At 35.6% G+C, this 24,612-nt stretch overlaps 2 protein-coding genes across 3 annotated transcripts in view; one reads left to right on the forward strand and one right to left on the reverse strand.

Annotated features, from left to right (window-relative positions):
• The window catches only part of LOC136041824 (estradiol 17-beta-dehydrogenase 8-like), a 35,865-nt gene extending 20,922 nt beyond the window's left edge, over nucleotides 1-14,943 (forward strand). The window contains exons 4-5 of one of the 2 annotated variants that reach the window (XM_065726602.1): nucleotides 2,388-2,515; nucleotides 12,604-14,943. In XM_065726602.1, coding sequence (XP_065582674.1) covers nucleotides 2,388-2,515; nucleotides 12,604-12,611 — 136 coding nt within the window. In that variant the 3' untranslated portion in view covers nucleotides 12,612-14,943. The remainder of the gene's footprint in view (nucleotides 1-2,387; nucleotides 2,516-12,603) is intronic. The other variant, XM_065726601.1, reaches the window with a different exon arrangement.
• A 2,695-nt stretch (nucleotides 14,944-17,638) lies between these two features.
• On the reverse strand, nucleotides 17,639-23,921 carry LOC136041823 (succinate--hydroxymethylglutarate CoA-transferase-like). Its single transcript, XM_065726600.1, has 2 exons — nucleotides 22,425-23,921; nucleotides 17,639-17,738 (listed from the first exon to the last, which is right to left on the reverse strand). The coding sequence occupies exon 1, from the start codon at nucleotides 23,885-23,887 to the stop codon at nucleotides 22,559-22,561; it is 1,329 nt and encodes a 442-aa protein (XP_065582672.1). The 5' UTR covers nucleotides 23,888-23,921; the 3' UTR covers nucleotides 17,639-17,738; nucleotides 22,425-22,558.
• Between the last annotated feature and the right edge of the window lie 691 nt (nucleotides 23,922-24,612).

A 24,612-nucleotide genomic window follows, 5' to 3' on the forward strand; every position in this document is an offset into this window, starting at 1 on the left:
ATATCTGTAAATCGTAAAAATTTTATGATTATAATAATATGAATAGGCCTGCTACTGGGATAAAGTAAATGAAATAAAATGGGATAAATTCCGTAAATTAACTTAACTTAAAATTATAAATAGAATCGTGCCCCGATACAATATCACATATTTGAAATCTATAGGGATAAAAAAAACATGTATTGTTTTGGCCTTCGGAAACTGCTTGATTTTGGCCTTATTTTTGCTGTTTTTTTACACATATTTCCTGTCTACTAGGAGCGAAAACTCAGATACGGTACTGGATTAGGAGGTTTTTATATCAAAAATTTAATTCCCGATTTTATTTTATTACTGAAGACATATAGTTGTGCTAGTTCTCACGTAACCACTTCGAAAGACAGTTTTATTTTAACTATTCTTGGTACTTTAATTGTTAATTGATTTAAATTTAACTGGTGATTAACTAAGCTTCATAAAGAGGTTGAAACTTTCGTTGTTCGTTTAATGGGCTACATCTGGTAATTGCAACTCGTGAGCTTCTTCTTTACTCAGATAATGGCAATAATTTTGTGGTGTTTCACATGGTTATCAGTTTGGCAATTGTTTTTGTACACGTGACGGGCACCCGTCAGGATTGAAAAAAGCCATTCGGTGGCTTTTTACCGAAATATTTTTTCGGTGCAAATTTACACGTTTCTTGTTATATCCAAATAAAGATCAGAGTTTAAATTTTCGGTGAAAATGTGTTTTGATGTATGGTGTAAAAATTTACGTTTCTTGTAATATCTGAATAAAGACCAGACTTTAAATTTTTGGTGAAAATGAGTTAAACATGTCTAGACTTTTCGGGGGTTTTTGAAAAAAGTTCTTCAGAAAAAGCGTGATTCGGGCCAAAGCGTTTTAATTGGAAGTTTTCGAACATATTTTCAATGATAATGAGCTCAAAACAATTCTCAAACGATCATTAAAGCTCAAATTTTTCCTGTTCCAACCCCTTTGTAGCTGCTCGGAATTAGTGATTACCCACGGTTCTATGGACTGATTTGCCGATTTTTAGAAAAATATTGGCGTTTGGCTTGTGGTTTGGCTTGTTTGGCTTGTATGGAGTTGTGGAGAAAAGTGGAAGTCATGGCCAATTGTAGAAAAAAGCCAAACAGATTGTTGAATTAAGTGGGCAGCCCAGTCAAGGGCAAGTTTTGATTTTGAAGTAAAAGTCTAATTTTCCTTTCTCCCACAATTTCCGCGCTTAATATTATGTCTTTCTTGTCTGAAGCACGAACGATTAACTTCAAAAACTTTCAAAAATGACAAAAAATGTGAGCCTTAGACATGCTTGCCTCCAAGACAGCAGCAAGCTCATCATCTAGAATTTTACCCTTTCAGCAAGAGATATGCAATAGATTTGGGATTGTAAATATTTCTAGAATATATGAAAAACGGAGGAATGCATGAAAAACGTAGTAAATTTTAGAAAAAAATTAGAAGTTTAGAGAGTTTTAAGATACCCAGGCTTGGAATTAGAGAGTATTGCTTGAAAAATGTAATAAATTGCAGCAAAAACACTAGAATTTTAGGGAGTTATAAGCTCCCCAGACTTGGATTATCGGCTTGACTTTTTTTTTCATAGTATTCATCTTACAAACAAATAAATCTCAAACAGTCACATAAAATCAAGATAATGCTATTAACTTTTTCAAACTTAGCCACAGTCTCACTAACTTAACAGAACTTTCCACCTAGAAAAAAGAAGAAAAATACGAGGCGAATACACCTTTTTTTTTTTACTTTAACCGTCGTTTGTCAGAAAGGTTGATTTTCCTTCTTTAAATTCCAAAACTATTTCATGCAGCAAAAGTGTGCTGGAAAATTTCAGCGCAAAAACAACAGTTTAAGGGAAACACAAAATGTGAGCCCTTGATAATACGGTAATTGAAACGTTGACAATTGTTGGTGCCCCTGCGCCGTCAGTGACCCTGTAGATTTTTGTTTTTAGACATTGCTATTAATCAACAATTTTTACATTAACAATTTTAACTTAGTTCTCAGATTCGGGTTTAAAAGCTACATTTGAATTGTGTATTTCGGCTCGTGAGCCGCAGAAGAGATCACATTTGCTCCTTACTCCTACTAAGGTAATTGATCCTAACTAATAAGGACAAAGTAATTTTTTCCTGCAAAGAAAGTCTTGTTTGTCCCACAGGGACAAAGTCATGTCCTACTGTTAAAACAAAGTAGAATAACTCCTAGAGAGTTTTGTGTGTGACATGTTTATAAAAGCATATGATTAAAGCTGAAACCTAAGTTTTCTGATTCTAACTGTTTTCCGTCGTCATTTTTTTTGCCTGATTTTAGTGTTTTCTTCTTTGTTTTTGTGTTCGCTCATTTTTGATTTTCCTATATTTTAGGTACAACATTCGATGCAATGCTATACTGCCAGGTTTTGTCGAAACACCAATGACCGATAAAATCCCTGATAAAGTAAAAACCAAATTACAAGGATTGATACCACAAGCACGATTTGGCGACCCTCGAGGTAATGTATACAATCTTGGATGCATTGGATTCCAATGTTAAGGTTATCTTAAATTGAAGTATAGGGACTGCATACATGAATTTGATTCAGAAGGGGGGGGGGGGCTAGAGGGGACACATTTCGTTGTGAAAGGTTGAATTATTTTATTTGTAATTACTTTTCTGTAACCAATACATAACAAAAAGAGTTCAAGGGAGAAAACCTTGGACCCATGGTTTGGCACTTACTAGGAAATTTCTTCGGGGGGGGGGGGGGGAGTTGGGTTGCTACCGGGAGCTTCGTTTCTGCTAAAATTTAAATGGAAACATCTCTTATTTTCCAATTTTATGCATTTCATTTCCAATGTCTTCTTGTTTTCCAGAGGATGCAATTTCCTCCTTCCTCTGTTGGCACTATACCTCCAGAGAAGGCCTTAATACAAGGTGAAATGCACACTAAATTCAAGTCAATTGTCTGGAGACTGGTCAATTATATATTAAATCTAAACTATTCTGACTTGCTTATCAGAGTTCAAAATTTTTTCATTCCAGTGAAATCGTTTTTTTTCCATTATACTACTACTACTACTAACAACTCTCCGCAGCACCAAGCCTCCTTAGGCCAACACAGCTACGTATGCTCCTCTTCCATCCTAATATGTTTGAAACCTCCCTCTTTACAGTCTACCAGGAAGTTCCCATTCCCTTCAAATCTTTCTTTATGACATCCTCCCACCTCAACTGCCAACGACCTACTTTCTGTTTAGCCCTAGACGGTTCACCAAAAAGGACAATCTTTGGCAATCTATCATCCTTCATCCGCAGAACATGCCCTAGCCATCTCAACCTTTATCTCATTATAGCCTTCTTCATCTGCTTTTAGGAGCGCCCATGCTTCAGAGCCATATTTGACAACCGTCATTACTGTAGCTTTCAATATTCTAATCTTTGTTTGCACACTTATCTTCCTATTCTTTCAAACTTTTTTTTTAACTGTGAAAAAAACACCCTAGACCAGGGCCATTCTAGTTTTAATATCTTCAGTGTTCCCACCATCTTTACTAATAATACAACCAAGGTAAGTGAAGCTGCCCACCTGATCAATCTTTTCGTCACCCAGCGTCATCTTTTCATCTTCAATTATTCCTAGCCTTAGTGACTTAGTCTTCTTAAGATTAATTTTCAAACCTATTCTAGCACCCTGAACTCGCAAAACATCTAAAAGTTCATTCATTTTCCTCGTACTTTCATCTAGGATGCTTAAATCGTCAGCATAGTTTAAGTCCTGGAGAGTTTTTCCTCTCCATTTAATCAGTGGTCTCCCATCGCCTTTCCTGTGCTTCTTAAGACAAAATCCAACAAAACGATACATATAAAGGGCGATAAAACACAACACAGCTTAACTCCTGATTTAATACGAAACCAGCTGCTTACCTCATTTCCTACCCTAACCGCAGCAATGTTATTCTCATACATAGCACTAATCACTTAAATGTATTTGTCTGTTTTACCACGCAAGGATAAAACCTTTGCTAAAGCTCTTCTATCAACAGAATTGAACACTTGCTCTAGGATACTAAAAAGTATCCTATTACTAAGTAATTTGCTTCCTATAAATGACCAGACTAAGTTTTTTGCAGAAAGCAAGTTTTTGGGAACTTCTTGATTTTTTTTAAATATATTGTCAATTGTCAATGTCCGTCGGGGTTCGTAAGGCGAGAGTTTTAGATTGGCAAAGCTGAAATTGAGTGTATCTTAATTGCACGTTTAATCGTACAAAGGACTCTTCTTCTGGAACGACAAAAAATTGTGGTTTCAATTTAGCGTTTGTGTGTTGACAACCCCCTCCCTACTCCCTGAAGAAAAACTAGGGAACGTCTTCATCTATGGGTCGGATCTGTGAAAACCCATGGATACTTGATCTGACAGGAGACATCTATTACGCACACAAACTAGAATTTGACCCGGGAAAGGTAATCTATTGGGGGGGGGGGGGGTTCGAACCTCTTAAATGGTATTTTTTTTTGAAAAACATAGAAGCCTGTGATGAAAATTGCCAAAAAAATTAGGTTTGGTAAGAGGGGGGTCTGAACACTAGCTTGAGCCCCTCCCCCCCACCTGCATACACGTCTGACCATTTTTACCAAGTTCTATTGCCGTCAAATGTGATTTTGTCTTATTTTTGGTTTCGTTAAGGCCAATTTTTGTACTTTATGACCCTGGTTATAGTCAGTGAAGTAACAAAAAAATTCGGTTCAGTAAGAATTAAATTTACAACCAAGTCACCAGAAATATAAAAATACCCTTTCTCTTAAAAGAAGAAAAATTGAGAGACTAAAAAAAAGCAACATCAATAAAATATTTAATAAACAAAAAGAAAGATAATACAAGGATATAATGAGATGGGTAATATGAGACCATTAAAAAGGCAAAACAATTTGAATTGCATCGTTTCGTGTTCCTCAAGTCAGCAAGTTCCTTTTTCATTTATAGCAACTGCTGTGAGTTTTTTTAACCTCTTTTTTTAGCAGCTTCTAAATTTTTTGAACTACTAATCACATATTTTCTTCTATAAATTATTAAGAACTATTATATTAATTATTAATAAATGTAACTTAATTTATAAACACTTTTTTTATATTCCGTATTAAGTCCTACATTTTTATGGCACTTGATCTCTAGCAAGTGACATATAGCAATCGTAAATTCTGTCGGTCTGTCTGTCCCGGTTTTGCTAATTTAGGCACTTCCAGGTAAGCTAGGACGATGAAATTTGGCAGGCGTATCAGGAACCAGGCCAGATTAAATTAAAAATTGTTGTTTCCCCGATTCGACCGTCTGGGGGGGGGGGGGGAGCGAGGGGACGGTTAAATCAGAAAAATTAGAAAAAATGAGGTATTTTTATGGCACTTGGTATTAACCATGTGACATATAGCAATCCCAAATTCTGTTGGTCTCTTGGTCCCGGTTTAGCTACTTTAGGCACTTCCAGGTAAGCTAGGACGATGAATTCTGGCAGGCGTATCAGGGGCCGGACAATATTAAATTAGAAATAGTCGTTTTCTCGGTTTGACCATCTGGGGGGGGGGGAGTGAGGGCCCGTTAATTCGGAAAGAATGGGAAAAATGAAGTATTTTTAACTTACGAACGGTTGATCAGATCTTAATGAAATTTGATGTTTGGAAGGATATAGTGTCACAGAGCTGTTATTTTAAATCCCGACCAGATCTGGTGATATTGGGGGGGGGGAGTTGGGAGGGAGGAACCTAAAATCTTGGAAAACACTTAGAGTGGAGGTATTGGGATGAAACTTAGTGGGAAAAACAAGCACAAGTCCTAGACATGATTGACATAAACGGAACGGATCCGCTCTCTTTGCGGTAGTTGGGGGGGGGGGGTTAATTCTGAAAAAAATAGAAAAAATGAGGTATTTTTAACTTACGAACGGGTGATTTGATTTCAATGAAATTTGATATTTAGAAGGATATCGTGTCTCAAAGCTCTTATTTTAAATCCCAACCGGATCTGGTGACATTAGGGGGAGTTTGGGGGAACCTAAAATCATGGAAAACGCTTAGATTGGAGGGATCGGGATGAAAATTGGTGGGAAAAATAAGCAGAAGTCTTAGATACATGATTTACATAATTGGAACGGATCCGCTCTATTGGGGGGGGGGGGGGTTAATTCTGAAAAATTAGAACAAATGACGTATTTTTCGAAGGAGTGATCGGATCTTCATGAAACTTCATATTTAGATGGACCTCGTAACTCAGATCTCTTATTCTAAATCTCAACCGCATCCAGCGTCATTGGAGGGGCAGTTGGGGGGGGGGACCGGAAATCTTAGAAAGTACTTAAAGCGGAGAGATCAGGATGAAACTGGATGGGAAGAATAGACACCTGTCTAAGATACGTGACTGACATAACCGAACCGGATCTGCTCTCTTTGATGGATTTGGGGGGGGGGTAATTTGGAAAAATGAGGTATTTGTAACTTACGAAAGGGTGACCAGATATTAATAAAATTTGATATTTAGAAGGATCTTATGCTTTAAAGCTCTAATTTTGAATTTCGACCAGATCCTGTGACATCGAGGGGAGTTGGAGGGGGAAACCGGAATTCTTGGAAAACGTGAAAATTGGGGTATTTTTATCTTACGAATAGGTGATCAGATCTAAATGAAATTTGATATTTAGAAGGAATTCATGTCTCAGAGCTCTTATTTCAAATCCCAACCAGATCTTTTGACATTGGGGGAGTTAGAGGGGGAAATCTTGGAAAACACTTGGAGTGGAAGAATCGGGATGAAGCTTGGTGGATAGAATAAGCAAATGTCCTTGATATGTGATTGGTGTAACCGGACTGGATTCGCTCTCTTTGGGGGAGTTGGGGGGAGGTGTTCAGTGATTTGACGAGTTTGGTGCTTCTGGACGTGCTAGGACGATGAAAATTGGTAGGCGTGTCAGGGAGCTGCACAAATTGACTTGATAAAGTCGTTTGCCAGATTCAACCATCTGGGGGGCTAAAGGGAGAGGAAAAATTAGAAAAAATGAGGTATTTATAACTTACGAGTGGGTGATTGGATCTTAAAGAATCTTGATATTTAGAAGGACATCGTGACTCAAGAGCTCTTATTTTAAATCCTGACCGGCATTAAGCCTCTGATTTTCCTTTTAAATCAATCTATTGATTCTTAGAATTTCGTTACAGCTCCTACCATATGAGCACTTGGCTCTAAGCTCTTCTTGCCTCGTCACAAGTGCCATATGAGCTCTTAGCTCTTGTTAACTTACGAATGGGTGATCGGATCTTAATGAAATTTAATGATTGGGAGGATATCGTATCTTGGAGCTCTTATTTTAAATTCCAACGGGATCTGGTGACATTGGGAAGAGTTGGGGGGGGGGTGACCCAAAATCTTGGAAAACGCTTAGAGTGGAGTGATCGGGATGAAACTTGGTGGAAAAAATAAGCACAAGTCCTAGATGCGTGATTGATATAACCGGAACAGATCCGCTCTCTTTGGGGGAGTTGGGGTTTAATTCTGAAAAATTAGAAAAAATGGGTTATTTTTAACTTACGAAGGAGTGATCGGATCTTAATGAAATTTGATTTTTGGAAGGATATCTTGTCTCAGAGCTCTTATTTTAAATCCCGACAGGACCTGGTGACATGGGGGGGAGTTAGGGGGGAGCCTAAAATCTCGGAAAACGCTTAGAGTGGAGGGATCGGGATGAAACTTATTGGAAAAATGAGCATAAGTCCTAGATACGTGATTGACATAACCGGAACGGATCCGCTCTCTTTGGGGGAGTTGGGGGGGGGGGTAATTCTGATAAATTAGAAAAATGAGTTATTTTTAACTTACGAAGGAGTGATCAGATCTTAATGAAATTTGATTTTTGGAAGGGTATTGTGTCTCAGAGCTCTTATTTAAAATTCTGACCAGATCCAGTGACATGGGGGGGAGTTGGGGGGGCATAAAATCTTGGAAAACGCTTAGAGTGGAGGGATCGGGTTGAAACCTGGTGGGAAAAATAATCACAAGTCTTAGATACGTGATTGACATAATCGGAACGGATCCGGTCTCTTTGGGGGAGTTGGGGGGAGGATTAATTCTGAAAAATTTAGAAAAAATGAGGCATTTTTAAATTACGAAAGAGTGATCGGATCTTATTGAAATTTGATTTTTGATTGGATATCGTGTCTCAGATCTCTTATTTCAAATTTCGACCAGATCCGGCGACATTGGCGGGAGTTGGGGGAACCTAAAATCTTCGAAAACGCTTAGAGTAGAGGGATTGGGATGAAACTTGGTGGGAAAAATAAGCACAAGTCCTAGATAAGTGATTGACATAACTGGAACGGATCCAATCTCTTTGGAGAGTTTGGGGGGGGGGCTAATTCTAAAAAATTAGAAAAAATGAGGTATTTTTAACATACGAAGGGGTGATCGGATCTTAATGAAATTTCATATTCAGAAAGACCTCGTAGCTCAGATCAGGAAAACGCTTAAAGCGGAGAGATCAGGATGAAACTTGGTTGGAATAATAAGTCCAATATACGTGACTGACATAATCGGACCGGATCTGCTCTCTTCGGTGGAGTTGGGGAGGGGGGGTGGTGGTGGTTTATAATTCGGAAAAATTAGAAAAAATGAGGTATTTGTAATTTATGAACGGGTGATCAAATATTAATGGTATTTTATATTTAGAAAGATCTTGTGCTTTAGAATTCTCATTTTAAATCCCAACCAGATCCGGCGACATTGGGGGGAGTTGGAGGGGGAAACCAGAATTCTGGGAAAACGTCAAACTCGAGGGATCTCTACGAATGGGTAATCGGATCTTAATGAAACTTGATATATAGAAGAATCTTATGTCTCAGATGCTCCATTTTCAATTCGAATCGGATCCGGGGACATAGAGGGTTGGAGGGGGGAACCAGAAATCTTGGAAAACGCTTAGACTGGAGAGATCGGGATGAAACTTGATGGGAAGAATAAGCACAAGTTATAGATACGAGATTGACATAATTGGAACGGATCCGTTCTCTTCGGGGGAGCTTGGGATTGTTAATTTGGAAAAATTCGAAAAGTTCAGTTATTTTTAACTTAAGAACGGATGAACGAATCTTGATGAAATTTGATATTTGGAAGGAACTCATGTCTCAGAGATCTTGTTTCAAATCCCGACCAGATCTGTTGACATTGGGGGGAGTTGGAGAAGGAAACCGGAAATCTTGGAAAACGCTTATACCTAAACGTCGTAGATACGTGATTGACATAACCGGACTGGATCCACTCTCTGGGGGAGTTAGGGGGTGGGGCTCAGTGCTTTGGCGAGTTTGGTGCTTCTGGACGTGTTAGGACGATGAAAATTGGTAGGCGTGTGAGGGAGCTGCACAAATTGACTTGATAAAGTCGTTTTCTCCGATTCGACCATCTGAGAGGCTGAAGGGAGAGGAAAAATTAGAAAAATTGAGGTATTTTAATTTACGGGTGGGTCATCGGATCTTAATGAATTTTGATATATAGAAGGACCATGACTCAGAGCTCTTATTTTGAAGCCCGACCGGCATTAAGCCTCTGATTTTTCCTTTTAAAGCGATGTATTGATTCTTAGAATTTTGTTAGAGCTCATATCATATGAGCTCTTGGCTCTTCCGATCTCGTCACAAGTGCCATATGAGCTCTTAGCTTTTGTTTGCTTTATAACTTTTCCACATCACTTTTGTTCAATATCTATATTGTTTAAATTTCAATATATTTTCCTATAGCATCGTTATTGTTTGCAGTTACAGGGGGTGGGTGGGGGCAATTGCAAAAGAGTAAAATATCTTTCTTGCGCAAGAATGATTTAATTTTTAACAAATGTCACCTAATTTTGGACTTTTTAAATTATTTTCTCTATAGAGCTCATACCCCTATCGACCATCTCGTATTTAATTTATTCAAGTAACCATACGGATATCTCCAATTTTTTAAACTAGACCTGTCTTGCTATTTTTAGAAAAAAGTAGTCTCCTGACAGGTGCTAAAAATTCACTTTCTCTCGTAGTTCCCGGGGGGAGGGGGTTGTATTTGTTTGCTTCACCGTTTGATTCCCGGGAGGGGAATCCCTTAAAATTATTTCTATGCCTTCTTTCCACCCCATTTTGGGACGTTCAACTTTTTCAATCGAGCCGGTATGGTTCAAAAGTTCGATTTTCTTTGGCAGTCTATTATTCTAGCTGGTAAAGGCTAGGCCAAGCGATTAGCACGCTAGACTTGGAATCCTTTGTCCATAAGGACAGGGAGAAAGGATTCGTGAGTCCTCGTGTCGCTGGTAATTTTGTTAGCAACGGGGGTTAGTGGCGTGACTCTGTAAGCTAAGTCAGAGTTGACCCAGCTCTTAGTTGGTACCTGGCAAAATCTAGGGACTGCAAATAGGAAGTGTCTGCGAAAGGACAGGATGTTTGACTCCCAACCTCCCATTGCACTTCCTGGGTGAAGGGCCATGAAACGGAGGTCAACACCGTCGGTAAGGAATGTGAAGTCCAATGAGAAGTTCTTTGCCTGTATATGCCCTGGATTGCTTTATTTGATATGTCCAGTTTTTTGATATGCTGACTTTTCTTGACATGTCCATTTTTATCTTACTTGTTGTCTTTCCTAAATATTGGGCCATTGAACCCTTCGGGATAATGTTTTTGTTATTGATCTGTTAATGAAATAAATGGAACTTGAATCAATTTTATGGTTAGTGACTTCAAACTTCTTGTATTTATTACGAAAAATTTGTATTCTAGCACATTCGCAAAAAAAATCACTTAATCTTTTCTTCACTATAGTCCTAAAAAGTGAGATAGAATCACATATGTAGCTTATTTTTTAACTCTTATTATTAGCCTCTCTGTCATTATTATCTTTATTCTTAAATGCATTCTATGACCACACTGGCTATACATGACGTATGAAACCAAGAAATGAAAGGATAGTTGAGAAAATGAGGATTTTGTCAGCCAGTAGCAAAATATGAAGACGAAAATAAAGCAATTTTTCGACAAGGACCTCCACCAAGTCGTTTTCAGTGCAAATATATATATATATATATATATATATATATATATATATATATATATATATATATATATATATATATATATATATATATATATATATCCTTTCGAAGTGAATTGCACAAGAATGAATTGAACTCCTCTTGTTGAATTTTTTTCCATTTTTTTTTTAGCTTCATGAGCTTCAAAAAATTTTTTTTTTAGCTTCAAATTTTTTTTTCATGAAAAAAATTCATGAAGATGAATTAGCGTAGGCCATTGTCGAAATATTTGATCGTTTTTCGTCTTCATAATTTGCTACTCAGCAAATCAGGCCAGCCAGGAAAATCCAACTTTCCTTTCTTGGTTTCATACTTCTCTTTATACTCTCTCTTAAGCTTATTATTCTCTCTCTTTCTTCTTAATTTATGTGCGAATAAATCGATTAGTTTCTTATTTAAAACTTAGGGAATAGTGGAAGCAATTATCGTGAGAAGACTAAAGGGAGGGTTACATTATTAAAGTGAACAAGTCCAAAAAGAAGGCTGGTACATGTTCGATGACTAGTGCAGTTAAATTGATTATATTATTATTTTTTCTTAAGGTAATCCTGCACTTACATTACATTTACTATGACAAATTTGTATTCGACGGCATTCGTACATCTATTTTAATCTTTTCTTAACTACAGTGGTATAATTTTGTCAAAATCCTGGTGGGATGGGGGGGGGGCAAAGTTGGAGCCAATTTTCACCAATGAAGTGAAAATGACATATAAAAATCTGTAGCATATAAATGACATATAAAAAATCATAGAAAAATGAAGTGAAAAATATAAAAGTAAAGATATACTAAAGAAAAGTGACACCCTTCTGCGAATGCTTGAATTATGCAGGCTTATCTTAGTTTGACATGACTTCTTAAAGAAACTAAATTTCAGCTCAGAGGTTGGGGGCAAAATGAGGTCTAAGAGGAACAGAACCCCTCCCTGCCCCGTAAAAAACTGCGCCCCAGCTTAACCAAAGCTCCGAAAAGTGGAATAGAACTAAATGATTAGCTTATTTTTCAACTCTATCTTTATAGAAGTGGCTGAAATAACATTAATTTTTGCTTTTGATTTATTTTCGTTGAGTTTTGCTACTGTTTTAGCCTATCCAAGTTTGTAATATAGAAGAATAATTTATTATAGAAGTGGCATTGTTTTTGGCTTCTGATAATTTTATTATAGAAGAATGATTTATTATAGAAGTGGCATTGTTTTTGGCTTCTGATTATTTTATTATAGAAGAATAATTTATTATAGAAGTGGCTGAAGTGCCATTGTTTTTGACTTCTGATTTATATATATTTATTTATATATTTATATTATATGTTATATTACATATTTATTATTATTATTATATATATATATATATATATATATATATATATATATATATATATATATATATATATATATATATATATATATATATATATATATATATATATATATATTATACATATATACATATATATTATTATCTATTTATATTATATATTATTTATATTATATATTTATTTATTATAGAAGAATAATTTATTATAGAAGTGGCTGAAGTGGCATTGTTTTTGGCTTCTGAAAAAAGCAGTTACGTCACTGGTGCCTGTATTGAAGTTACTGGAGGGATGGGGATGTGAAGAATGCCTTTTGTATCAACTTATGTGAAGTCAAAAGTACACTCTACAGCAACTTATATTCAAGATTTGTTTCTTTCAAGCCGCCTTATAATCTATATATAATTATTCGGGTGTTTGCAGCTAAACTACTCTAGCTAGTAACTCAAAATTTCCTGCAAATTATATAATATATATATACATATATATTCATATATATATATATATATATATATATATATATATATATATATTATGGAGAATTCTATGGATGCTATGGAGAATTCGTTAGTGGCTGCCGTAGCTCTGTATTTATAGTTTTTAGCCTAGTTAGCAACGAGACTTTGGATTGAACTTTCACTTACTGCAAATATTTATAGTACATTTCTAGGGCACTTTTTTATTTCAAATTTTGTTAAAGTAATTATCAATTTTCTGTTATTTTACTCAAAACAATATTTTGAATATGCAAGTACAATGCCTAATATTTGTAACATCATTTTTTAAGTAGTATTTGTATTGTCTGTTTAGCGCAATACCAAGTGAATTCTAAAAAATGTTTGTCACATGGTATAATAATACTGTATGCAATAGCAGGATAAAAAAATGCTTTATGAAAAGACAAAACTTATTTTTTGAATCAGACCACAATGCTTACTTTTATCTCGGAGTATAAACTTGAGCTGTGGCTTCGTTTAAGCAGGACGGATACTCGAGTTAAAAAAAAGAAAATATTGGTGAAGGAGTAGGGACCCGTGAATTCTAATGAGGAACAGACAGGCCTGCAAGATTTTTCTGTGTGATTCTGACTGATTTTTAATAGTTAAATTTATTTGGATTTTGGTTAAGCATATTTTGCTGTTGTAGTAACTGTATATACCTAACCAAATAAGTATAAAATTACCAAGAGACAAAAGATAACTTTAGCGAGTCTTTCTTCTTGATTATTCGGGGTAAATATTTATCTCCAGGGCTCTGAAAATATGGTTTGGATCATGGCAGATTCCCGTGTCATGAAAGTGGATTGGTGATGGTGGGCACAGAATTTTTTTTTCCTTATGAGGACGGGATGAGCTTTTCAAAATCAACTTTTGGAGAATATATAGAAAAAGAATACATAAAAACAATATATATATATATATATATATATATATATATATATATATATATATATATATATATATATATATATATATATATATATATATATATATATATATATATATATATGTATATATATATATATATATAAATGTTCTTTATTAAAAAGATGTTATACATTGATTAGACTCTTGATGTTTTGCTTTTGATGCATATTTTTTGTTTTTGAAGAACATTGGGTAACCAAAAATAAAACATTGGGTTACCAAGAGGACAGACAGAGGTCTGTCCTCTTGTCTCTTTTCGTTCAGCGAGTGTTTCTAGAATTATGGAACAGTATATTTCAGCAACGGCTCCAGGACTGTGTCTTCTAATCATTGCTTACACGAAAAGCTGTGAAATCTTTTATACTTTTGGACGATAGATTTCACATATTTTGTGTAAAAAGAATAATTAGACATGAAATTGTTAGCCATACCCTCAATCCCCTCCCCATGCTCTATACGGGAAAGTACAAGTTTCTCCTTGTTTGAAAGCGTATTATAACTTGACAGATACAGCGGGATAGTAGTTAAAAGTATTTTATTTACATATTCACTCAAAACCTTTTAAATCAAAATTACACAGTTACATACAGTGCAACATCGGAGAAATTGAGGATACAATCGCCCCTTTCGTATTTAACACATTTTTCCTGTTTCAAGTTTAAACGAAGAGGCTTTCATTAAAAAAAAATCCTTTCTTGCATTGTATGTTAAAGGTCATGCGGGTTCGCACATGCCAACATGACATGTTCTGTTAAAATCCTACTAGGGCGTATTGCATCTTAACTTATACGCAGTTCCCCTGCTTACTTATAGTATAATCACGTGATTTCCGAAAAAAATTCTAAAATTTAGCGTCTTGTGATTGGAATTTGAGGTAAACCACACACCTATACAAATTTGTTATTTTGTGTGTTCTTCTTCTTTATTATATGTACCTGTGAAGTGCCGGTGTCGTGAATTGGTGATATTCTATTATTTAATTGAAAAAAAGAAGTTTTATTTGTAATATTTTATTACAGCTTTAATTTCTTTGACTAAACATTGTTTTCTCCTGAGTCAATATCGATATGTACAAAGTGAATGTGAAATAAAAATAGTGTCCATTCTTCTAGATTATTTTTAGGCATCGCATCTGTGTGAGGCAAGTTTGGACGGTGGAAGCCATACTGAGTAAGTCCACTGGTCCGATTGTTTTTTTTTTTCACGCAGAATAAAATTCATAAAAACTGTCACACCGAAACAGTTCATCGGGGGAGGGCATTGTGCAAAAACAAGTAAGAAAAGTCTTAACACCAATAGGCTAAATATTAGGCCAATACATTTAGCAGGAATAGGTTAAATTACGTTTAGAAGTCAAGACAATATATTTCGAAAGTCTAGTCTGTATTAGCTGAAGCTATACTGAAATAAATATTACAATTCTTATTTTCTATATCAACTCAACTAAACAAATTCAAACTCAACTAAACAAATTCTAATACTCAGCTTTTCAAATTTCTTGCTCAAATTATATAACACTACAAGTTTTTCCCAGAGAATTCAGTAAAGTCAAAACCAGCAAAAATCTTTTTTGTCTTTCCACGGATTTGGTTAATTTAACTTTTGAACGGTTTACGTACATTTAAAATTTTACAGGTTTAATTATTGGCAATAATTAGGCTTAATTACCGACAGTGATTAAGCTGACAGAGGAAAGAAACTTCTGTTTTAATTTGCCTTAATTTTTTTCCCACGGACTTGGTCATATTGACCTCTGCGCTGTCCATTTAGTACTTAAAGCCTAGTCATTGGCAGGTAAATACTCTCTAATACTAGTTTCAGATCAAAACCTTCACCATTAAATGATGGATAACTATTTTACTTTATTCTGTATGTAAAAATAAAGTCATTGGATTTATCTTTTGGAACTTATTCAACATTTAATGAAACAGTTTTGCAATATAAATTGAACGAACAGCTACATTGTTAAATATCAATGTAAAATACACAGAACAGAAACAATTCCTGGGCTTTTCTACAGACAAAACTGGAAATATCACCACTTCGCTCAAACAAAAGCAACAGCCTTTCAACCAGTAAAAAAACGAATTTTTGATAAATTGCCCAATACATCATAGATGTTTTTGCAACAAGTTTACATCATAATGAGTCACAGTTAAAAAAAAGTTTGGAAGAATAGGAAGATAAGTCTGCAAAACGAGATTAGAATACTGGAAGGTACAGTGATGACAGTAGTCAAATATGGCTCTGAAGCATAGCCACTCCTAAAAGTGGATGAAGATTTACTAGATGTTTTACAGATAAATTGCCTACGGATTGTTCTGGGTACCTGGCTGACTGACCGTATTTCAAACAGTAGCCTGTACGAAAAATGTGTTTCAACTGCTTTCTAGGGCTAAAATGAAAGAAAGGTTGAGATGGCTAGGGCACGTTCTGTGGATGAAGGATGACAGATTGACGAAAGTTCTCCTAAACTTAGAGCAGGTCGTCCTCGTCTGGGTTGGGAGGATGTCATAAAGAGAGATTTAAAGGAAATGGGAACTTCCTTGGAGGGTGTGAAGAGCTTTGAATAGATTGTGATGGAAGAGGGCCGTGCGCAGCTGTGTTGGCCTCAGGCGGCTTGGTGCTGCGGTGAGTTGTTAGTAGTAGTGGTATAATGAGTCACCACTGAGAGTCAAGAAAATTAAAAAAATCGACGGGTTCTCTAAACAGTATAAATGTTTCTGAAAGTGTTGCCTTAAGCACACGTTGTTTACTTGACATTAAGCTTTTAAAGATATATGTTTTCAAGAACCATTGTTTTGTCGTCCGGGTCTACACTGGTTCTTTGGGGATGGGAGGAGAGGATAAGTAGAAATCCATATTGTGACTTGGGCGGAACATTTATTTAATATGCTGTGTTTCTAGTTTATTTATATAACGGACTTCTAGACAATGTATAGTCCCTGGAAAGTATAAATGAGCCATATTTTTTTTTTTTTATTATTGTGCATGCCTGTTTATACATAAAAAAGGGTAAAAAATGGAAGAAAAGAATCATATCGAATATTACTTGAAATGATTAAGAACAGCAAAGATGAACTCAGATTGCTTGAATTAGTTACATGGAAACTTACACAACCGTATGTAGCTTAGATAATAGAACAAATTTTGCTTTATAGAATATAAATAAAGTTCTCCGTTGGCGGCTTTCGGCGAAAAAAAAAAATATTGACGAAAAATCAGCAAAAAAGCATGGCACAAAGCAGCATAAGAAAATACAGCTTTCCTGTGTAGTCGTCTTAGCAAAAAAAGATTGTGAATATATAAAATTTTAAAGAGGAAAACACAGTTCTACATGACAACACTGACGAAAAGGTGATACCACCCTAAAAGCTTACAAATTTTGAGAAAAAAAAAATCGTATTAATTCGCGGTTTTCAGGCATGAATTCTACGTTGGATCCTAGGGGCGAAGTATTTTAATTTTGATGTCCTTGGAACTCCAAGAATTTTAGTGGTTGAGAGACTATTGTTTACCTCCATTTAAACTGTGCTCTACTGTGGGATTTAAACAATCACAGCCAATGATAAAAAACACTTGGGGAAAAAGGACAAAAAGAAAAACAAAAACAAAAAGAAAAAAGAAAGGACAAAAAGAAAAAAAAAAGAAAAAAGGACAAAAAGAAAAAGGACAAAGATAAAAAACACTTGGGGAAAAAGTTTTTTCATATACACGAACGTTTTCCCAATTTAGGGCTTGTCCGATGAGCCTTTAGAATCATTTGAAGTATCCGGTTTGGGTTGTTTTTTATGTCCCTTCTTCTTTTTTTCGACATGTCCAAAGCAGCTTTCACATTCATCTTCCTCTGATTCTGAAGAAACCTCACCAAATTTCTGAGGTTTAGTGTAAATGCAGCAACCTAAATTTAAAACATAAGACAATTTAACAGAAAGAAAAAATACGGCATAAATTTAATTTTATAATATCATTATTCTTTTATTTATTTGCATATTGTTTTTTATTTTTATTTTACTTTAATTATCTTGGAACATTTAGTGAAACATGTCGTAAAGCGAGAACAAATTCACATGTTTAGCCTAACAGTAATTGTCACACAAGGTGTTTCTATTGAACAAAACAAAATCAGTGAAGGATAAGACATCCCTACATTCCCCAGGAAATATCTCAATGAGGATCGATTTGAATACATCATCATTCAAAACTCTCCCGTTGATTTGAAAACAAAACACATTACTAAACACAAAATCTAGATGTTTGAGCAACAAGTCTTTTATTCATTAACTTCAGACCCACTCTCTCCCAAAACATATACCTTGAGAGCATAGGCTTTATGCCTACAGTAATTGCCATTCATAAGGCTTTTGGAACCAATAAATTGTCAATAAACAGATACTTGTCATTCAAGTCACACAGGGTGTTTCTATTGAACAAAAAAAAAGGTATGAAAACTTCTGTAGGTTGATTAAAAAAAAAGTATGATGAATCCTTTTATTGACAAGTCTCCACAAAATTTCCAAAAAACAATTCTAAAAAGTTTCCCTGCCATAATAGGGATTGAACGCAACCCTATCACAAGTAGTGTAACTGAACAGAATTTATCAACACAATTTAGAAGTTGGATAAACCAACTTTTTTTTCTCAAGAAATGTTGAATATTAATCAAATTACACAATTTAAATTCACATCATAACTGTTACAACGCAAGGATGCTCGATCCAACGCTAACATACAAGGTTTCTTTTTTTTTATAAAACTAAACTTTCCAAAATCATTTGTAACAACAAGAGAAGAAAAAAATAAACTGTACGATCTATGCAGGTTACTTGAAAAAAGATTTTGACCCAATATCCTATCTTGACTGCATCAGGAATTAATTTTTAAATTTAGTGATGACTTCATATTGATTTATATATATATATATATATATATACATATATATATATATATATATATATATATATATATATATATATATATATATATATATATATATATATATATATATATACAAAAAAAAATCGAAGATATGTTCTTACACAAAAAGAAAGAAATTTGATTATTCCTAAATGAAAATCTAAACAAGAGCTAAGAAAAGATAAAAAAAAGGTAAAGGATACGGCATTAGACTTTACAGTCCGTACCGGCGGTGCTGATCTCCGTTTCTTGGCCCTTCAGCCCGGAAGTGCAATGGGGGGGGGGGGTTGCGGGCCAGCCATCCTGTGCTTTCGCACACCCTTCCTATTTAACTTCCCCAGATTTCTCTAGTTACCCATTTAGAGATGGGTCGACTCTGGCTAAGCTTACAGAGTCACGCCACTGACCCCCGTCCCAAACTGAAGAATTGGGTACACTGGGATTCGAACCCGCGTCCTCTCAGACAAGGGATCCCTAATCCAGCGCACCAACCCACTCGGCCAGGACGGTTCAACAAGAGCTAGGAGCTCATATGGCACTTGTGACGAGGTCAGAAGAGCCAAGAGCTCATATGATATGAGCTCTAGCAAAGTTCTAAGAATCAATAGATTGCTTTCAAAGGAAAATCAGAGACTTAATGCCGGTCGGGATTTAAAATAAGAGCTCTAAGTCACAAGGTCCTTCTAAATATCAAAATTCATTAAGTTCCAATCACCCACTCGTAAGTTAAAAATACCTCAATTTTTCCTCTTCCTTCAGCCCCCCAGATGGTCGAATCGGGGAAAACGACTTTATCGAGTCAATTTGTGCAGCTCCCTGACACGCCAATCAATCTCCAGACCTCGCACATCCAGAAGCATCAAACTGACCAAAGCACTGAACCCCACCACCTAACTCCACCGAAGAGAGTGGATACAGTCTAGTTACGTCAATCACATATCTACGACATTTATAAGCATTTTCCAAGATTTCTGTTTCCTCCCTCCAAGCCTCTATGTCCCCGGATCTGATTCTAATTGAAAATGGAGCATCTGAGACATAAGATTCTTCTATATATCAAGTTTCATTAAGATCCGATCACCCATTCGTAAGATACCTCGATTTTCACGTTTTCCAAGAATTCCGGTTTCCCCCTCCAACTCCCTTCAATGTCACCGGATCTGGTCAGGATTTAAAATAAGAGTTCTAAAGCACAGTATCCTTCTATATATTAAATTTCTTCATTCTATTAAATCCTTCTATTAAATCTCTGATCAACCGTTCTTAAATTACAAATACCTCATTTTTCTATTTTTTCCAATTTACTCCCCCCCCCCAACTCCACCAAAGAGAGCGGATCCGGTCCGGTTATTTTAGTCACCTATCTTGGACTTGTGCTTGTTTTTCCCACTAAGTTTCATCCCAATCTTTCCACTCTAAGCATTTTCCAAGATTGTAGGTTCCACCCCCCCCCCCCCCCCCCAACTCCCCCTTCACCAGATACGGTCGGGATTTAGAACAAGAGCTCTGAGGCATAATATCTTTCCAAACATCAAATTTAATTAAGATCCCATCACTCCTTCGTAAGTTAAAATACCTCATTTTTCTAATTTTTCATAATTAACCCTCCCCCCAACTCTCCCAAAGAGAGCCGATCCGTTCCGGTTATGTCAATCACGTACCTAGGACTTGTGCTTATTTTTTCCACCAAGTTTCATCCCGATCCCTACACTCTAAGCATTTTCCAAGATTTTAGGTTCCCCCCAATGACACCGGATCTAGTCGGGATTTAAAATAAGAGTTCTGAGACACGATATCCTTCCAAACTCCTCCCAGATGGTCAAATCGGGAAAATGACTATTTCTAATTTAATCTTGTCTGGTCCCTGATACACCTGCTAAATTTCATTGTCCTAGCTTACCTGGAAGTGCCTAAAATAGCAAAACCAGGACAGACCAACAGACAGATCCACAGAACTTGTGATTGCTATATGTCACTTGGTTAATACCAAGTACCATAATATATATATATATATATATATATATATATATATATATATATATATATATATATATATATATATATATATATACAAGAGCAACGTTTTGTCTATTCTGAGTTACTCCATGAAACGCCTAATGCTAACTATAGATAAAGAGAAATGCCTTACTGACTTTGAAAATAATTCTTATTGTCGGATCCTAAGAATCAACTGCAAAAACCATTTCAGCACAACAAAATTCATGCCGAATGAATTTTCATCTCCAGACTAGTCTCATCCCAGAGTAGGAGAATACCTATGCATTGGTTAGTAAATTAAGTAATAAGCCTGACAACATAACGCCTGATCCGGTTACACTAGTGGCATGGCACTTGGATGGGTGGCAGGTGAATAAATGACCCGCCTTAGTATGGATTTGAAACTACTCAAGTCATTTAGTTGTTAGCAGTGATTTTTTGTTTGTGAAACAGTTTTTCTGTTGCATTCTAAAAATTAGTCATATAAATTTCAAGCAACAATGTGCTATTAGGTTTTGATTCAGATGTGGTGCACAGTGTAACGGAATCACAGGACTCAAACACACAAGACATATCCGAAACCAAGCACCAGAACATGGATTGGCACATTTCAACCTCTCCAAGACCCAAAGGTAATGATGAGGAAGCTAAAGATCAAAAGTATGTTGGTTTTTTCTTTCAATATCCACCAATTCATCCACAAAGAGTTCATACTAGTGTCAATGAACTCTTTTTTGAGAGGTTCTTGAAAAACTTCAAAAAGGGTCTCTTTTTTAAGACCAAGCATCAGCAAGAAGAGGGTGTTGCATTAAGCTAATGCAGCTTGTCACACAACAAATTCAAAAAAAACAAGTTTTTGGCCTGTAAAACACTCATGAGGCTCCTCAGCCTTCATATTCATCTGACTGAGTCTTTTTTTTATCTTCCTGAAGTTGAAAATTCACCTCGTGGGAATTCGTTTTAGGAATGTCAAAAACATTCTATCAGCTATAACCAACCAGCTGAAGGCTACTCCAGCATTGCAATGAGGAGTGGAAGAAACGTCTGCAACCCTGTCTGGCTTCGGATGGAAGGTATTTTGAGGGCGGTAGTAATCAAATATTTTGTTCTATTTAAACGAGAGGTACTAAAAATTAGTCAAATTGCTTAATTTACAGACCCCATTTACTTGAAAAGGCTGTCTTGACTCAGATATTCTCATAGACAGGTCTCAGCTGCCAAAAAGAGTGAGAAGAGTTTCCTTCGTTTATAAGAACGAATTGCAGAAAGATAAAATTATATTAACCCAAAGAATGTTTATGGAAAACCTATCTCAAAATACACAAAATCTAAACAGACCACAAGGGTCCCAAAATACACAAAACGCATTTTTTTTTTACTAGATGTCATCATCATAGGATAGGTTTTGGCAAGTAAAATCTTTGGTGGAGGGGGGAATTGGGCTATCAATTTTACCAACTGACTTATAATTTTAACCACATAATTACAGGATTGCCCCCCCTTTATATGAAACTTTTAGTTACCATATGAAATATAATTCCCAGTGATACTTGGTATTAATAACTTTATTGATCCTATTGCTCATAATAAATATATTATTTGCATCCAGTTATTAAATTCAATGTAGTTTTAATCACCAATGAAAAAAAGCTAATAGAGTGGCTAAACTTACACTTTGATTTTTTCCTTCCCAAATTTTCATTGTCCACAGTTTCATTAGACCACACAACTTTTTTATCTGGCTTTGTTTTTGTTAGAGTCATTCTTATGGTATTAGTCTGAAAAAGAAAAAATTAAGAACTAAAATCATGCAACAACACCCTTTTCTTTCAACAAATTGACTTCACTACTACTATATCCAAGAAACTGTTGCAATATTTCATTAGTATGTTCACCAAGCAAAGGAGGAGGGAGATAAATGTCATTATTGCTTTGTGAATACTTCACAGGTGGCCCAACAACCTTGATTGGGCCACAGGGATGTGATATCCCTTTCACTATTCCAATTTCACTTACATGTGGATCACTAAAAGCATCCTCAATTAAGTTTACAGGTGCATAAGGGAAGGTGGAGCCTTCAAGAATATGAAGCCACTCTTTTGTGCTCTTCCCTAAAAAAATGTCATTCAATTTAGCAACTAACTCTCTTCTATGAACTACCCTATTCCTATTCTCTCTATATTTATCATTAAGCCAAAGATATTCAGCATTTATCCTATTACACAGTGCATGGAACTGCAAGTCATTGCCAGCAGCAATTGTAATATAGCCATCTTTAGTTTTGAAGCATTGATAAGGGACAATATTTTCATGAGCTGTTCCCCACTTCTTAGGCTTAACATCTGAGTTCAACACACATGATCCAAGATTAACCATACTAGCTAGTTGTGTTGACAACAAATTAATATCTATCTTCTGCCCCTTGCCATTTCTTTCTCTTTGTATTAAAGCTGCTAAAATAGCTCCATGAGCATATAATCCAGCAGATAGATCAGTCATTGCAACACCAACTTTGCATGGGTCCCCATCCTCCATTCCTGTTACAGAAAGAAGACCACCCATTGACGCTGCTATAAGATCATATCCAGGCCTGGATTTATAACAGCCATCTGGACCATACCCAGTTATTGAACAGTATATCAATTTTGGGGCTATTGAAGAAAGTTGATTATACCCAAGATTTAGTTTATCAAGAGTTCCTGGTATAAAATTTTCCACAAATACATCACTCTTTTTAACAAGTTCTTTAACCAGTTTTTGCCCAGATTTCTCCTTTATATCAATACATATACTTCTTTTGTTTCTATTAATGCTTATAAAATAGCAAGATTCACTTCCAATGAATGGAGGTCCCCAAGATCTTGTATCATCACCTAAACCTGGTCTTTCAATTTTTATAACATCAGCTCCTAAATCACCAAGGATCATTGTGCAATAGGGACCAGCAAGGACCCTAGTCATATCAACTACAGTGACACCAGCTAATGGTTTCTCTAATCCAGAGCAAGAATGAACTCTTTCTGAAAAGTTTCTATTCTGTACTCTTATTTTCAAGCATTGATTAAATTTGCTGGGCAAAATTTGTTTGTGCAAGCTAAAGAGCACACTAGTCTTTCTTTCAAAACACTGAAACATTTTCTATTTTCCAAACTGGAATGTATTAATGAAAACCTGCCTCAGATTCTGATGTCTGTGTGACTGTGTAAGATGATGGGGCAGTTTCAACCTGTTGTTCCATTCTGGATGGTTTATTCTTCTGCCTGAAAGAGATAAGATAATTACTGAGATAATGATATACATCCAAAGCTAACAAATTATATAAAAGGTGAAGAGAAATATGGGTAAAATTTTAGAAAAAAATATGTTTTCACTGGTTGTTCAAGTTTTCAAATCTAATATCCCCCACCTCTCTCCTCCCAGTATAAGTTGTCTTGGTGCATTATTTCAACCAAGAAACTGCATTCCAAAAAATTTACCTGCATTCAAGACCTACCAAAAAGAACTGACAGAAGGGTGAGAGGGGGAAATAGGTATAATTATTGGCAGTGCTGGTATAAAGCACAATTATAGAAACTAATTTGTTTTTACTGATCAATTGGTCTCTAGAATTGTTTTTCAAAAACTTTAGTGCCCAGCCCCACCCCAACATGGTTATAATAAATAAAAATAGGTTTTATTTTAATTTTGTAATAATCTGTATAATAAACAAAAATATGGGCCTAAATGTCCTTTTATTCATAGACCAATTAATGAAGATCTGAATGTTTTACTAATCAATTTACCAACTGTAAACCCCCTGAGTTATGGGATTAAGGGTCATGACTCCAAAGTTGACAGCTTGATTCTGGGGTCATGACTCC

This window comes from Artemia franciscana, unplaced genomic scaffold (genome assembly GCF_032884065.1).
Source record: "Artemia franciscana unplaced genomic scaffold, ASM3288406v1 PGA_scaffold_39, whole genome shotgun sequence".
NCBI lineage: Eukaryota > Metazoa > Arthropoda > Branchiopoda > Anostraca > Artemiidae > Artemia > Artemia franciscana.